The 16,355-nt window shown below is 38.4% G+C and overlaps 1 protein-coding gene across 3 annotated transcripts in view; it reads left to right on the top strand.

Annotated features, from left to right (window-relative positions):
• Positions 1 to 16,355, top strand: part of mad1l1 (mitotic arrest deficient 1 like 1) — a 281,026-nt gene that overhangs the window by 58,654 nt on the left and 206,017 nt on the right. For all 3 annotated transcript variants that reach the window (XM_088613218.1, XM_088613219.1, XM_088613221.1), the window contains exon 11: positions 3,736 to 3,880. In XM_088613218.1, the coding sequence (XP_088469344.1) occupies positions 3,736 to 3,880 (145 nt within the window). The remainder of the gene's footprint in view (positions 1 to 3,735; positions 3,881 to 16,355) is intronic.

A 16,355-nucleotide genomic window follows, 5' to 3' on the forward strand; every position in this document is an offset into this window, starting at 1 on the left:
TCTATGCATATGCATACTGATTTTCTTCCAACAAAAATAAAAATGAATCCTTCAGTGACTCATGTTCATGTACACAATGCACCAATCTGTCCTGTAATGGTTAACAGTTTTGATTTATGTACCTTAATTTTCAGTAAAGCTAGATAATTACAGTGAAAGACTGTCACTATTTTAACCAGTGATAGATTAGGTTGTGTAGGATCTAATTTGAGATAATCTAGAAATTTTATGGGAAAGTGTGCTGAGGTTTGTGATATTTTAAATGTTCTGTTGTTTGTAGTCTTCATCTTGTCTAGAGAGTGAGAATGAAGAGTTGTATTGTACATGATTTATTCTTATCTTCCTTTTTAGGAGAAATAAAACATACTGAAACCCAACTTCATATGGGTTCAACCAACACAGTCAGTACTTTGAGGTTATTTTATGGTTAATTATCTTTTGAAGGGGAGTTTGTCAACAAATTATTCATTTTCATAATCAGGTGCAACGTGGTACTGAGATGTTAAGATTAGTTTTCCACTTATTTTGAGAAAATAGTAGCGGTAATAAAATAAAAGTGTGCCTTAAGACTGAGTTTGTAAGTTGTTTTGTATGTTTGATGTGATACTTCCTTTATATAAAGTCATTTTTTAGCAAACTTTTCACTGTATGTATATTAAATACAATTGTATATTTAATTTATAATATTTGTGTTTCCTTTCTTTTCTTTTCAGCAGGGAATAAACCCATCACCAGTTCCTTTAAATATAATTGACTGCACAATTTAGAAGTGACTCAAACTTTAGTGTTTTTAAAAATGGGCTGTGTACTTTGGAAAGAACTGTGTTGATTAGAATTGTTTTTGCATTTTTGTGCATTAGTTTAGCTAGAATGTCATTTATGAATGTCATCTAAATATGGTATAGCAGGGAATGAAGTGTCAGGTCTAATCAGTGTCATCTCAGTATTAGAGTAAAAGTGATTTAAGCAACATCTTTCCTATGCAGCATGTTTTCATGATCATATATCTATGTGAATATTGAGTGATAAACAAAAGAACTGATAAGATGGTGCAGTAAAGTTTTTGGGTTGATGATCATTTGTATATTTTATATATTTGCCGACATTTGTATTTTTTGTTTTTGCTTGAAGATGCTGTAGCTGTACTTGGTTGCACGATTTTCCTTAACACAGTCCAGCAAATATCATCAGCATACTGTCCTCTTTAATATGTATTACAATTGCAAGCATTCTATGCAGAAAATCAAGAAACTTATTGGAGACAGGCTGCTAACAGTACAGAAATGAGCTTGGTCTGTATTTTAACTCAGGTGGTGGAAGCAGAGTCAGAAATAATAAAGAACCAATCTTCTGACTGACAAGAGAAAATAGGCAGGGGAAATACAAACAAATTACGTTTCTTTATTAAATGGGTTTCTTCAGTAAAAATGAAATCATCTAATCACTTGAGCTAATCACTTCAAACCAAAAGACAATTTCTCGTGTTGCAGTTAATAACACATTTTATTTTTCAAGCTTTGTGTCCTTGAATTACATTTTCTTTCTCGAGGCTGCATTTTCAGTGTACCTGTTGTCCTGCTTGTAAAGTTATTTTGACTCATTACAGTTCATGTCTTGGGACTTGAGCAAAATCTACGTTACCTTTGGACAAGTGCGTCGGGCGTTCGGCCCGTGTGTGGCATTTGTGCTTAAAGTGTGCGTTGATGCATTTTCAGAGTTAATTGAGTTCAGATAATTTATTTTCGCTCTGCTTCACTTTGGACGTTTGTGGCGGTTGGCAATGGCTACCACAGTGGGGTTTGGGCGGTTTGTGGACCAGCAGGGAAACACCTCTTTCCCTTCGGTTCTGATCTTTAAGAAGGCTGATGAAAGGGTAAATGAATATTGCAGAGATCTTATTATTATTCACCCCCCCTTCCCACCTCAGAGAGTTTGATAGAATTGAACTCCCTCTGCAACTCATTTCATTCTCACTGCTCAAGGTCAAGTGAGAAGTTGGAGAAAAGTCTCCCAAGTCGGTGCCTATTTATCTCCAAATGCTGATAAAATAGGCTGATTTGCATTGGTGGAAGAAGAAAATCGTGTCAGACAAGAAGAGAGTAAACTGGTATCGATACTGCAGTTTGGTGAATTAACCTATTTCCTTTAATTCTTTGGAATTTGAGTATTTGTTGTATCTGTGGCTTACGTTCTTGTACCTCTGACCCTATCTACACGCGCATCACTACAGCCATAAAGTTAAGAATCGTGCCAGACACGCCTTGCTATCTTTACAATATTATTCCCAAGCTATGTTGTTGTTTTCTTTACTCTGATGTTATAGTTTTTCTTTATTAAAGGTAAAAAAATAATAATAATTGTGACTTCAGTTCTCCTAACCCTATTTTTCCCATAAGGTTCGGGTATTTAGATTTTCGGAAGGCTTTGAGGAAGATTAATGCTCAAATTGAAAATGCTAGATATTCAAGGAAACATACATTTGTATTAAGAAATGGTTGTTGAATAAAAATTAAGGTATAGGTAAGGGATGGATGTTCCAACTGTAATGGTATACCTAGAGGAGTGCTACAAGAATCTGTATTAGTGACACTTTTCTTCATTGTTCCTATAAATTGCTTACATTCCTGACATGTTTTTTAAATTCTTGATTAGAGAAGACTATGAGAGGACCTTGTTCATGCATTCAGAATCCTCAAAGAGACTGACTAGATGATAGAAATAGAAACTGCAGGGGAGAATGCACTTATTATGTGCATAAGTATGTAATTATAAATGTACTTATTTATACATTTGTTTGTGTGAAGGTGTATGTCTGCAGTAGAAATGTCTAGAACAGTTCCCTGCTTGTGGTTTTCACATGTAAAATAACCGCAGCTAAAACTGTGGCAAACTAACAAACTCAAGGTTCAGTGGGCATTGTTATTTTCGTTGAATTGAAATGTCATTCTTTTATTGTGTGCTTAATCTATAGTGGGGAAAAAAATCTTGTAATGGTTGTTACAGAAACGTAATAGCATCACAAACAGACTGACACATTCTTATACTGGCCTTATGTAAAGGCCACCCATTTATACTATTGATAAAATGCAGTTGAAGCTTTCAGTCATTTTGTCTTTTTAAATCTTTTCGTTCTCTTTCAAAATACATTTACAGCTTATTTTTCAAACTGGAATTCCAAGTATCATTTAAAAAGTGTGTACGTATTCAATTCCTTTGCCTTGAGTTATGTACATGTTAGAATATTTGTAAAGGCAGAAGTAATGACGGTTTTTATATGATGATCCTCTCTGTGAATCTAACATTTTCATACACACTCTGGTGATATTTGTTTCAAAATTGGTAACGGTCACATTTTTTCATCTTTGTTATTTGTCTGTTTTTATTTAAATAAGAGTTGAAAATGTTTCGCTTTATTTTTTGATAAGTCCTTGCAATTACATAGTGCTTATCACATCAAAGCAACTTGAAAGGATTACCCACATGGTGCCCAGTAAATGATTCAGACCCTATGGTGTCCCGTTTTGTGGAATTTTTAAACTTTGTTTTAATGTAAAACCTGAATGCTCAAATTGAAGGCTTCTAGAGGTAAGGTAGATAGAGTACTTATGTGCAATAAATTAGAGGAAGAAAACTGGAATACGTTGTTTGCATCTATATTTGAACCTTTGATCTCAGTATCTGGAGGTGGCATGTTCTTTGCTGGACAGTAAGCATGGGTTGCTGTTGTTGTTGCAGTGCTCGGGCTCTGGAGAAGGTCCGTCTGGAGCTCCAGAACGAGCTGTTGCAGCTGCGGACCAAGCTCCTGGAAGAGCAGAAGAGACGTGAGCAGCAGGACTCGCTGGTTCGGCGACTCCAGAAGCGCGTCTTACTACTCACCAAGGTACAGGAGAGGCCCGAGCTGGCCCTTAAACAGCCTTAGCTCCAGGTTTGTCCCACGCTGAAAAGAAAAGAGACAACATTTCGGCTGTGGAGCCTTCTTCAGTTGTGGAGACCTAACCTGTCTACGAGAGGGGCTAGTTTAAGCAGTAGGGATCCTCAAAGACACTGACAAAATAGAAGTGTAATTTGAAGAAGGCTCCACGGCCGAAACTCCGTGTCTCTTTTCTTTTCTTATCAGCATGGAATCAACCTTTACCTGTTCCTTTGCAGCCTACACATGCTGACGCAGCTCCGTACTTGAACATTTTCAGTACTATATGTGCTGTTGGAGATATTCAAGTAATTAATTCCTTGCCCAAGTCCTAAAAACAGCTTCTTTAATGGTGCGACAGATATGCATCGTGCCCATTCTTTACTCTAGATCAGACCTTCTAATATGTAGATTTGAGCAGTGAGATCAGGTCACAAGGCAGAGGTCACTCCTGGCACATTTGTATAAAGAGAAGTTCGTCTGAGGGGACAGAGGGACAGAGGATGGATTAATAGTGCCAGATGAGATGCCATATCATATCACAAGTGCAGCTCATCTCCGAGGTTGTTCGATTTAGAAGAGTGATGCAGCTTCTCATGGGAACTATGAGGAGTCTCCAACGTGTTGCCATAAATCACCGCAGTCTGATCATCTCCCAAGGTTTTTCTTTGCAAGGCTGCTATAAAAGAATTAAATGAATAGATCTTTTCTCCTAAACCGAATTTTTAACACCAAGAACGTCACAACGATTGGAAAGACAATCTACTCTGTTGGAGAGGATTTTGATGTTTTTGTTGAGACAGATCCTGTTGAAACGTTTTGAGCAAGCGTTGCCATACGCACCCTCAGCTTCCTTTTAATCTCAGTTCAATGCCGGTTCAATATGGTATTCATGATTTTTTGAATAGTTGATAAAATAAACCTTCAAGCACACATTGCATAATACCGTACATTCAGAATTTTTTGGAGAAGAAGTGAGATGAGCCTGAAAAGTCTCATGGTTGTCATGGAAACCTGGCTCTATAGTACTATCATCACTTAAATTAGGGTTGGATTCTATGTGAAGATATAATTTCAGATTTGGCTGCCCGAATACTTCTTTCAGACATAAAGTAAGGGTTTGCAACTGTCTGTTCAGTTTTAATTGTAAAGTACAAGGTTTATATAGGTTTATAGCAGTGTAAAGCACAAATTAGCTAAATGAAGCAATTTGTATTATTGGAAAAATAACAAATATACAGATTGTAACTTCAGTTTAAGTTTTTGCAAAGATGTGATTTTGAAAGCTTAAAGTATGTTTCAGTTTCACTGACTTTTTCTTAAGGCTTCTGTAAATCAAGCACTGTGTTGTTTGTTGGTTGCTTTGTGCTTGTTTGTCCCTTCTTTGGTACACTGGCTTCCAGAAATGTACAGGATTCATCCAAATCACCTGATCTCTTCACTGTGAAACACATGTTACAGTGGGGATCTGGATTGTCTGAAGATGCAGCTGTACCAGTCAAATTTCTGGAGTCCATTTGTCGAAACAAGACCCAAAAGGAAGGCTGTAACTGTTGTACCATCACATCCAAACAGCAGACATGATGATTTGTTTCGTGCTGTAGGTCTTACGATTTTTGTAATTTCAGAGGTTTTGTGTGAAGGGTCATATCTTAAATGAAATTTTTCTCTTTCAGTTTATTCAGTACCCTCAAACTTGACAGCTGTGGGCCAGAAAGATTTTTGGGGCATCTCTGTGACAAAGAGTACAGTGAGCTGGAAAAGACATGGCCTTGCATCACCTTTCAGTAATTTTAACTATTGCATGCAGTATTTTTTTAATAAGAGAGAGACCACTTTATTGTCCATATTCAATTTCTTGTATTAGGAATTTGTGTTTTCACATTCCCCAGCTTGCTCTCCATGAGACACGCAGGCACACAGCCAGGGAGAGAAGCTCTGGGCCAGAGCGCAGGGTCAGGCATCTATACGGCGCCCCTGGAGCAGTTGGGGTTTGCTTGCTCAGGGGCCCAACGGAGTAGGATTCCTCTGCCGGCCACGAGATACGAATCGGTAACCTTCCAGCCACGTGCGTAGATCCTTCGCCACATTAAGCAACATATTCAAAAGGGAAATCTGCAGGAAGCAAAAACTTTTGTTTTCCAAACTGATAATTCATATGAAACTTAGTTTAACACTTGGCCTGTGCATTTTCCGATCAGTAATGCTGCGGCGGCTTATTTTGCTTTATGCGTTTATGTTTGAACCCCCCAATGAGCAGTGCCATTATTTGTACCCCTTGCTGAAAAAGTCTTGATTGCAATAGCAGTGTGCTTATTATTATGCACAATTAACTCCTCTTGCAGTGAGCAAGTAGCTGTAAAGTTGTCAAAGGGTCTAATTATACACAAAACAAAAACAATTACACATCTTTACCCTCTGACTTTCATCTTGCACTCACTCTTTCCTAATTAAGCATATGCGTATTTCTGAGACGAAACATCCCAGGAAGGTTCGGCTCTATGTCACTTAATCACACTAACCTCTGCTGGTCAGAACCTCAGTTCATATTTTCTTGATCAAAAATGAAAGGACTATTGCTGTTGGAACTCTAACCCACACCGAGACTATCATGACATACAAGACGTAACAATCACGGGAGATAATTTCAAGCAGAGAGGCGAAGAACTGATGGCAGTGGGAGCCCAGCTACCTGCTGGCTGTAAATGGTGGCACAGGCAGGGTTAAGCCACAGACCATGTAACACAGGAAGCATTACTGAGTAGCTTATGCTCTACCTGCTGAGTGGCTTGAAAAACAAGACTTCAGTTCGCTGTGCAGTCTCCTGTTTCGTGTGACAAGCAGTCAAAAGCAAAGTACGGGTTTAAAAAATACTTTGTACTTGTAAACCTTCAGAAGCATCGGCTTTAACAGTGGAAAATTCAAACATATTCTCGCTGTAAAACAAGAAAAGTTTGGCAATTTCTGCTAATATCACATTTCCTTAAAAGTCCAATGATTAAAGTGTCTTGAAATGTAGTGCCTTGCACGTAAGCAGACACCTGCACTTTCATTTTGTGGTTCTAAAGCTTCCAGTCTGGATGCTTGGAAGTCTTGGTTAATATTTATTATGTGCACAAACTTCAAAGCCGAAAATAAAAAAAAAACAATAAAGTAAAAATCATGATTGCAGAAGTATTTAAACCTTTTGCTGTGGCGGAATTATTTTAGGTTTAAATGAATTCAGTGGTGAAAATGACCTAAATAAGCTATTAGTTGACCTCTGTGTGGAATATTAGTAGTTCAGGTGATTGCTGAACAAGTATACGTGTCTCAACAAGGTCTCTCAGTTAGGTAGTGAATTTCAAGCAAAGATCCATCCATGAAAACCAGGGGACTGTCAGAGCAACTCTGGGATTAGCTTGTTTAGAGACAGATCAGGAGAAGGGTATACTTCATTTTTATACCATCATGCTTCATATCTTTTTGAGCATGGTGATGTCCATCATTAAGAAATGGAAGGCACCCAGCATTTGAAGCCTAAATTAGGCAATCCCATAAAGCAATCAGGCAAGAAGGAAACAGGTTAGGGATACCACCGTGAGGTGATTTTGAAAGAGTTACTGCATTCAGTTTTTAACCTTCAGACTGCTAAATGTAATTGTTTTTCATTACCTGAATTTGAATGCCATTCCAGTTGCTAATAACATATGCATACATATTTAAATAGTAAAATAGTGCTCACATTCTAATAAAGCAACGGTGAGAGTTATAATGCGGTGTCGATTCTGTGATATTGTCATTCTGTTCCAGTGTGCGAATACAGAGTTCGGGTAACGGCAGTTTAATGTGATTTTAAGTGCTGGGGCATTGTTTAATTCAGTGTTTCTTAAGCTAAGGTTTGCATTGCTGATTTGCAAACAAAACTGTGTTTAGTGTTCCAGTGGTCTCTTATTTGTGAGACTATAGGAATATGAATATAGTCTAGCTCTTTTTGAGAACCTTGTACAACCCACTTTGTGAAAAGAGTTAAGAGACTCAATCTGAACAGACTCAGCAGGGGTGACTAAGAATCCAGTTGCCCATTCATCCACATAAAAAAGGAAATACATTGGTATTTTGTTTTTTACTTATAGATAATTTAATGCATAGATTAGAAGTCACATGCTGTTGAAATAAGGTAAATAAGGTAAATATTTACCTTATTTACCTTAAATAAGGTAAATTCTAGGGTTTTTTGTACTGCTGGTTGTTGTTGACCAACTTTTGACTTGGAGAATTATCACAAGCTCTTAAATTTCTTGTAAACGATTGCAGTTGTCCTTGAATGTGTCCGTGACCAATCTTTCAGAATCATCCCTGAAATAGTATTGAAGAATGTTTCAGTTTATGAAGTGCACATGCGGTGTGTTGTCTCATGTGCTGTTTCGTCTTATATTGTATCTATCTTGTTCCGTCCTCAAACCTATTGTCTTTCGTAGACCCCTTTGATTATTCCTTGATTGATGTATTTGCTGATTCACTGTGAGTTTTGTTAGTCATGGTCCAAGGGAATGTTTTAACTTTGGGAGTTTGTTATTGTACTAAACTGCATTTTGATTTAAATTAGCTGTGGCTTAAATTATACCCCTTAACGTCAGTCATTTCCTTTGTTAGGTTTTGCTCACCCGTTCTTTTAAATAAAAGATATGTATGTGGTAGTGCAGCATGAAGTTCCGGAGATGCTTGCATTTCAGTTGGCAGGATGGTGCCAGTACTGAATATCTCTCTGTATACTGCATGTGTGTGAAAATAGAAAACTTTGTTTTACAGCCACTGGATCTCAGATTCTCAATTAAAGTGCCACTGGAACAGCTTTCACGATAAAAAATACTTTTAGCCTTTTCAGACCTCCACTTTCTTTGAAATTCGGTGCTGTCATCTCCCTGTCACCTGAAAGTTGCTTTATGACCATCAGACATGACATTTTCAATCTAGCCAGTTTTCAATTGAGCGTATTTATTATAAGGCCATATTAGCTTTCAGATCTAATTGATTTCTGTTTGATTTGGTCTGGGCTCATGCCTTGGTTCCGTAGAAGGTGTATCGTCCTTTCTTTATGCTTTTATTTACGTGATTGCAATGATTTTAATCTGTCATGCTAATATGATTACATCATAACTTTTCTAGAATTGTTTTAGCGAGATACATTGTTCGATTTGTAACTGGTGCATCTAGAGAGCATGTTACGTTAAAAACTTAATAATCACAATTTGCTTTCCAGTTAATGTATGGCCTTGTGCAGCTATGCAGCTGTGCATCAATTGTTTTATTGTGCCCAAATGGAAGCACTGATGTTATCGTGTGATGTGTAAAACACATGAAGGAGAATCGGACTCTGGAGTCAAGAATATGGTGTGATTTACTTTAGGCTGAAAGTGATTTGTTTTGCTATCCACTTGAAAATATGACGGGGAGTGTTTGCAGACACTCTGAAAGTTTATCCTCAGCCATCAGTACACATTATGAACGCATGATAAATCTGGCAGATGAGAAAGAGTTCTTCTTTAGGACTGATTTTTCCTTTTCATCATACTATAGAACCGCTGCTCCAGAAGTTAATGGCCACGATCTTCTGTGTGATGGATATTGCCTTTTATTTGAGTCTTTTTGTGAAGGAGAGGATGTGTAACATTAATGCATACTCTGAAAAAAGTTTGGCATAGGGCCTTTTCTTAGATTATGCTTCTAATATGTGTGATGACCTTGAAGCCACTTGGTTAGTTCCATTTTTTCAGATTTACTTGCCTTTAGTGTAAGGATATCCTGTTGTTGTTGTTTTTTTTGTACAGGTAATAAAACTTTGCATCCATTTATACAGTATCCAAGTGCTATGTGCCCTACTGCTGATGCAGTGGAGGAATGTGTGTTCGGTTACTTTTTATTTCTTTTTTATCTACAAATATTAATGGGATTTGTACCGATACAGGAAAACTCTTAGCCATTAAAATAGAAGATGCATTTTTATGTATAAAGTGTGTCCTAGACTTAAATGAAGCTTTTCTGTGTTAACTGCTGTGTTAAGTACTAAAAACTGTAGAAGTACAAATGACTTAACTTTGTAAAATGAAAAGCTCCATAAACAGTGTCTCAGTGGGTTTAACAGTGATTTAGTTAGTAGTAATAGACTCCTTTCATTTCAAATAATCAGAATTATATTTTAATGGCGTTGGGAGCAAGACCTTACAGAAACACCATTATATTATCTTCTGAAGGACTTGTGGAATTGACCTAAAAGCAATTTTGTTCAAAAATAATGGAAGCCAAATGAGACTTTTATCTTACTTAAATTCCAAGATTTTTATTAAGATAAACTTCGAATGAATTTCTTTCACAGGAAGGCAAAAATTGCTCCTAAATAGCTTAAGGCAGCAGTTTTGAAAAACAAACCTCAGTGACCTTTGGATGAAATGAGCTTCGCAAGCAAAAACAATGACACTTTTGGGTGCCTTTAATATCACTGAGGAGAGGCCATATTTTGATTAGTGAATGGAGATGCTTAGGCAGTTCTTTGCTTGTTGCACTCAATGAAAGTCATTTTAAATACCTCTTTATATTAATGCCTTATAGAACTGATGCATCCGAGAGGCCAAATAATAATAAATTCTGATCTTGTGTCTGCAATCCTGTGGATAATGCTACAATATTAAATAATGTGTAAACATGCTGGTGTTGATTTGCTGATGCCCGTAAGAGCCATTAAAATTGATGATACATTTTTAAATGAATAATGGTGTTCCTCTCTCCGGCATCAGTCAGTATCCTCAGGGGGGGCTAAGAGTTTTGTTTTTCTGGGGTAATGACCATAAATACAGAGCCAGACAGAACCTAAATTATTTAAAGCAGAAGAAAGGGTTATGAAACAGAAGTGCTGCTACATCCCCTTGCTTGAACCTTTAACTTCACGTCTCCGAGATGATTTGGCATAGGATGAACTTGACGGGACACTGAGAAGGATGCCCATGGTGGCGGTTTGGACAGCGAAACACTTGTCGCTGTGTGTGTGACAGAATATCTGGAGTACGTGCAGCTGTCATTATTAAATAGAGTGGCATTGTTTGAGTTTTTTGTAACGTGCACGTACTGTACCCTGATACATTCACTTTTGAAGCTGACACCTTTGCCAAGTCATAGACGAAACCTGGACAGGTGTTAACACCTGCTTATCAAGCTCTCTAGGATCTCTGGCTCTTGAGAAGGATGGCTCTGAGGCAGTGGTTTCCTACCCTGTGTTTTTTTTTCTTAATCACAAGGCGATTTATCAAAATCTTGTATTTGATGTGCACTTTTAAATTTGCTTTCAGCTCTCAAACCATTGAATGGAATTCAATAGCTCCCTACCAATTTCTGTGCATCAGAGCTCCTGTCGTTCAGCTGTTTAGCTGTGGAATGTACCCAATTAAACCTTTGCAGAAGGAAAATGTCTTCTCTTCATCATTTGATCACCTGTTAAAAACGTCAAGTGAGAATGTCAACTGACCAACATATTAGCATAGATGAGTGCTGATTTGTTTGGAATGGTATGCCCGAAGTAGGATATTTTTGAAAGGACTGGATACAGAAACCGATAAAATCTAAACAAGTGAACAGATGAAAAGCATAAGTTAGCACTGATGATTAACAGGCCAAGTACTGGAGTTCTGCAGGGCTAATGTTGGCTGTTGAGCATTTTCCTTGCCTCAGAGACGATCTTTCACAGTCGGTTGTCAACAAAGATATGTGCAGCCTTTAGTTGCATGAGGAAGCAGGGTGATTGCTGATCCAAAACCATGCATGTGGTTTAGCAAGTAATTATGATCCTTCCCGCTACATAAGACACTTCAAGATGCCGGAGATGTGCTCTCAATACTGCCTGCAGAAGATCCTTTGAATACATAAAAAATTAAAGTTTACAAACAGGGGGCAGCCTTTCACTTCATGTTGCTCATATGGGATGAAGTAACTTAATGTTCTAAGAATTCTTTCTTTTCCATTCTTAAATGATTCCACTGAGTGAGCTTCAACTATATATCCTAGTAGTTGGACCTACAAACCTCTGTCCACAGAAATGTCCAGTTTTCTGTTTTTAGTGAGAAGGAGTCTCCTGTGTGGACTTTGTCAGTCCGTTTCAGGATTTCAGGTCAGGTCAGGTCAGGTCATCAGGTAATCTTTACTATTCCAGGCTAAAGAGGGGAAGTTATAGAACCAATGACTTGTTGAAGTTTGTCATGACTCGCTTTCAACTTGAGACAGATGCATCAGCCTTTGCATCCATTTGTCCAGTCACCTTCATTGGGTTGGCAGTGTCATGTGGATACCTACCTCCAGATTCTTGGTCTTTTTGTTCCGGCTCAGTCGTTGAGTGCACCCAAGAGAAGAGCTTCAGAAGCTCTTCAAGGTTGTCCTTAATGCTTACATGAAGAAGCACAGCGTCAACACCAGTATTATTGCCTTGGCCCAGTCCAGAGGGAAAGAAGACCTTTCTGCAAGGATGTCAGCACTTTGAACATGTATAACATCAGGACGTGGAATGGCGGGAGCAGCAGAAACTTCAGAAAAACTCAGAGCCGCCCATTCTTGTTGGAAACCGCTGGACCTGCACGTATACATGTGGATCCTACACTGGACTCTTCAAGTGCAAGACAGTTATCCCCCACTAGGGAATACCTTGTAAGGGAGTTCCAAAGAGTGTATGCAGGCGTATAGAATCTACAGCAGACATATTTTTTAGTGAATGATGTGAATTTTTTGTCCTCGACGAACCGTCACTTTGACTACACTGAAACTGGCCATTGTTCTGCAGACTCCCTGTGTGCGGCTATTTTAGTTTCCACCTTACACCTCACTCGTGCGTGCAGCCTAACGGAATATCAGACGGCCTGCTCAGCAACACAGACCCAAGCTAAATAGAGGCATGTATTGCGAGGACTGGGGGAACCCCGGCTGTGACCCCGACTTCTGCGGCACTCCCGCTTAAGTGGTCAGTTTTCAACTTGTGAATTTTTTCCGTCTGGTTTGAGATGGGGGGTGGCTGTGGAGCTGCATGTAGCAGACTGTCGAAACAGATTGCATTGCAGGTTTAAAGCGGATTAGAGTTAATTAAAGGGATGTTCCTCCCTGTCAGACCCCGGGATCCACTTGCTATTTACATGCTAATGTAGAAGCGGTGTTAAAGAAGACGGGAAGGGTGACAGCTCGGGTGTATGATAATAATAGGGAATTGTAAAGCATAATAGGATGAGCAATTTAAAGTGTGTCAAAATGAACATGTGCAATATTCCTTTCTAGGGCTTTTTTTTCCATCTGCGTGATAAAATGAAATGCATTTCAGCTTACTGCAGGTTATTAGAAAACCTTGTATAATGCGAAAGCATAAGCAGTTTACACATGTAACTTAAATTGAAAATTTGCAGCAGCGTGCTCCGCATATGTTTAGTGGTTGATAAGGTCTTCAGACAAACAAAGTGTGGACCTCACTGACCGTTTTTAAATGGCTTTTCATGCTGGGAGTGCAGTGGAAGAAAACTCCATGACCGAACCATTTTCCATTCAGGGACAGCACAGTCACATGCTTTTGTTTCCCACTCTTGAAGTCTTGTTCATGGAAATGTGTGAAAAGTTCTACACTCAAGCAAAACATGACTAATTTTAGTTTGCCTAGAGAAATTGGAAATCTAACCTGGAAATGTCTTGCACATCCAGTGTGTTGGAATGTGTAGTTCAATCCATCAGCAATTTTCTTATATAGCACCTTTCAATCCAGAACATTTTCAAGGCACATTGAACATAAAAAAATGTACAGTAAACAGGGAGAAAAGAAAATAATAAAATACAGAAATGTTGTGTGAGTATGATATTAAAAGAAAGAGGGTAAGATTTGAAGGCCACTGAAAACAACTAACATTGGAGGCGAGATGTAAAAACATCAGGAGAGGGTGCATTTTAAATATGATAAGGAAGAGTATTCCAAAGATGAGGGGCTACCAGTGATGAGGCCCAGTCACCCTAAAGTATGATGGGATCCTTGGAACATTGGGTATCCTACATTAGCCCAAGAAGAGCATAGTGAGCCAACTGGGACTTGTGGGACTCTTGAAAGTACATAACTGGGCATGCAGTGTCTGGTAGGTCATTGAGAGACAGTCAGACCTGTAAACAACTAGTAGCCATTGCAGCTTTGTCAGCAGAGGAGAAATAGGTTTGGATTTTTTAGATTTAGTCACAATTCTAATCTGGACAAGCTATAGTTTCTGAAGTCACGCCTTGGATGGTCCATATGACAGAGCATTGTGGTAGTCTACCCTGGGGAGACGAAAGCAACAACTCATTTCTTGGCATCAAGAGAAAGAATTGGTCTCAAACAGGATATATTTCGTAAATGGAAGAAGGCTTCGTTGACATTTGATTCAAAAGATAGGGAAGAGTAAAAAATCATCCCTACGTTTTTTGAAGAAGAGTGAGGGACCGTTTCCCTGAAATTTTAGACAGTCTAGTTTTGAACCTTGATGTTGAGAACCAAATCATCTTGGCCTTATCCTTGTTTAGAGATAATTTGTGGCATCCACCACTGTATGTCTTGAAGATATTCGATCAGTGTTCAAGGAGCAATGTAAGGACTCGGTGATGTATGCAGGTAGATCTGAGTATTATCGGCATAAGTAGGCACCATATTGTTTTGATAACCTTGCCTAATGTCAGCACAAATGAAAAGGTAAGGTCTGAACCCTGAGGGACGGAGATGACTTTAGTTTCCTAAAATGTGTAGTTTTTTCTGGAAAGCCAAAGTTAGTGTTTATTCAGAATTACTTTTTGTGTGTCTGATGGAAGCTGCAGTTGAAGGTTTTTGAGATGTGGCAGTCATTATGATCTGCACTCAAAAACAGATTTTTCTTATAGTTCATAGTTGCTTGTTTAATAATCTGTCCATCTTTTTTTTGGAACGACTTTACCCATAAGCTGGAGCCTAACCCGGCAAGCAACAGGCGCAAGGAAGGGCACACCCTGGACCGCAGGGCACACACACACACTCACACACACACACACACACACTCACACACACTAAGGCCAACCTACATGTCTTTGAGCTGTGGGAGGAAAACACAAAACGGCTCTTCAAGCAGTGTTAACCTCTGTTCCACCATGCGGCCCTTTTTTAAACTAATTTAAAATAACTTTTTTAGCCTCTAGTGCATCTAGTCCAATTTCTTAATTTATTTTTAATTCCCATTTATTTTGACACTTTTTTGGTTAATCTGTCATACTAGAGGTATCCGTGTGGGCTGATTTATTTTCCCCATGTAGAGTTCTAGGCAGTTTTTGATTAGGTGAGAACCTTGTCTGTACCAGATAAAACTTTATAGCTTTACCAGCTAAAGTCTACCATTTGAGTTGGGGAAAAAAAAAAATCAACAATATACAGCAGACATTTCTCCACAGCAAATTACCCTTTTAACATTATAGCACTAAATTGTGACGGGATTTATAGTTTACGCTATGTAGTTGTCAGCAACACAAAATAAATCTTCCTCCCAACTGCACAGTTTTAATTTCATAGTTCATCAGAGTCTGTTCCCAAGATACGGATTTAATTCCAAGCTATTCAACTCGACAGTGAAAGTCCAGTTGGCTTTCTAAAAAAAAAACGTTGATCCATTTCTCTCCTTGCAGTTCCAGAACGCTAATGCCACAACAGTCACATACCCAGTCTTTTTCAGAGTGTTTATAGTGCATTGTGATTCATCTTAGCGTAGCGTCAGGGACACTGAAAATAAAAAGAGGCTAATTGACTAATTCTGGCATGCAAATAGAATATGCAAATGTTTGCCTTAACCGTTCCAAAGGGGAATGGAATCGAAGAAATCTTTTAGGAGAAATCAAGCTGTGCTGATGCTAGACCGATCTTGCACCCACAGGGGATTTGTGTGGAAATATTGCAGTCACAGAAGCCATCATCCCTGCGTGCAGTGACGTTAATTTAAAGAAATGAACAAATACTGTGTATACAAAGAAACAGAGGTCGTTCATCCTAGAGTACAAATGAATATGGTATGTGCTTGATGACTTATCTGATACCGGTTTTTCACCAAAAATGACATTTTCCAGAATATACTTAGGCAGGTGCAGAGCATTGACTTAATATATTCTTTACAATATTGGTTCACAGTTTGGAAGAATTGAACTTAGGTAGAGTGATTTGTATGAATACTCCTGCCCCTGCAAAGATATACATTTTATTGCTGTCTTAGTTTACAGTCATAACACTTTCAAATAGGACTTTATCATTTTAGCACAATCTAGGCCACTACAATTGCTGGTAGTATGTACAGTGCCTTGCAAACGATTTTTAATCTTTTTTTATTCAATACTGAGATGGTAAAAGTGATGACTTCTTAGTATATCATATTACCAGCTGACCGTGACTACCAGCCAGCTGTCAAAACAAATCGGG

The sequence above is a fragment of the Lepisosteus platostomus genome, chromosome 19 (assembly GCF_059453375.1).
Source record: "Lepisosteus platostomus isolate fLepPlt1 chromosome 19, fLepPlt1.hap1, whole genome shotgun sequence".
Taxonomy (NCBI): Eukaryota; Metazoa; Chordata; class Actinopteri; order Semionotiformes; family Lepisosteidae; genus Lepisosteus; species Lepisosteus platostomus.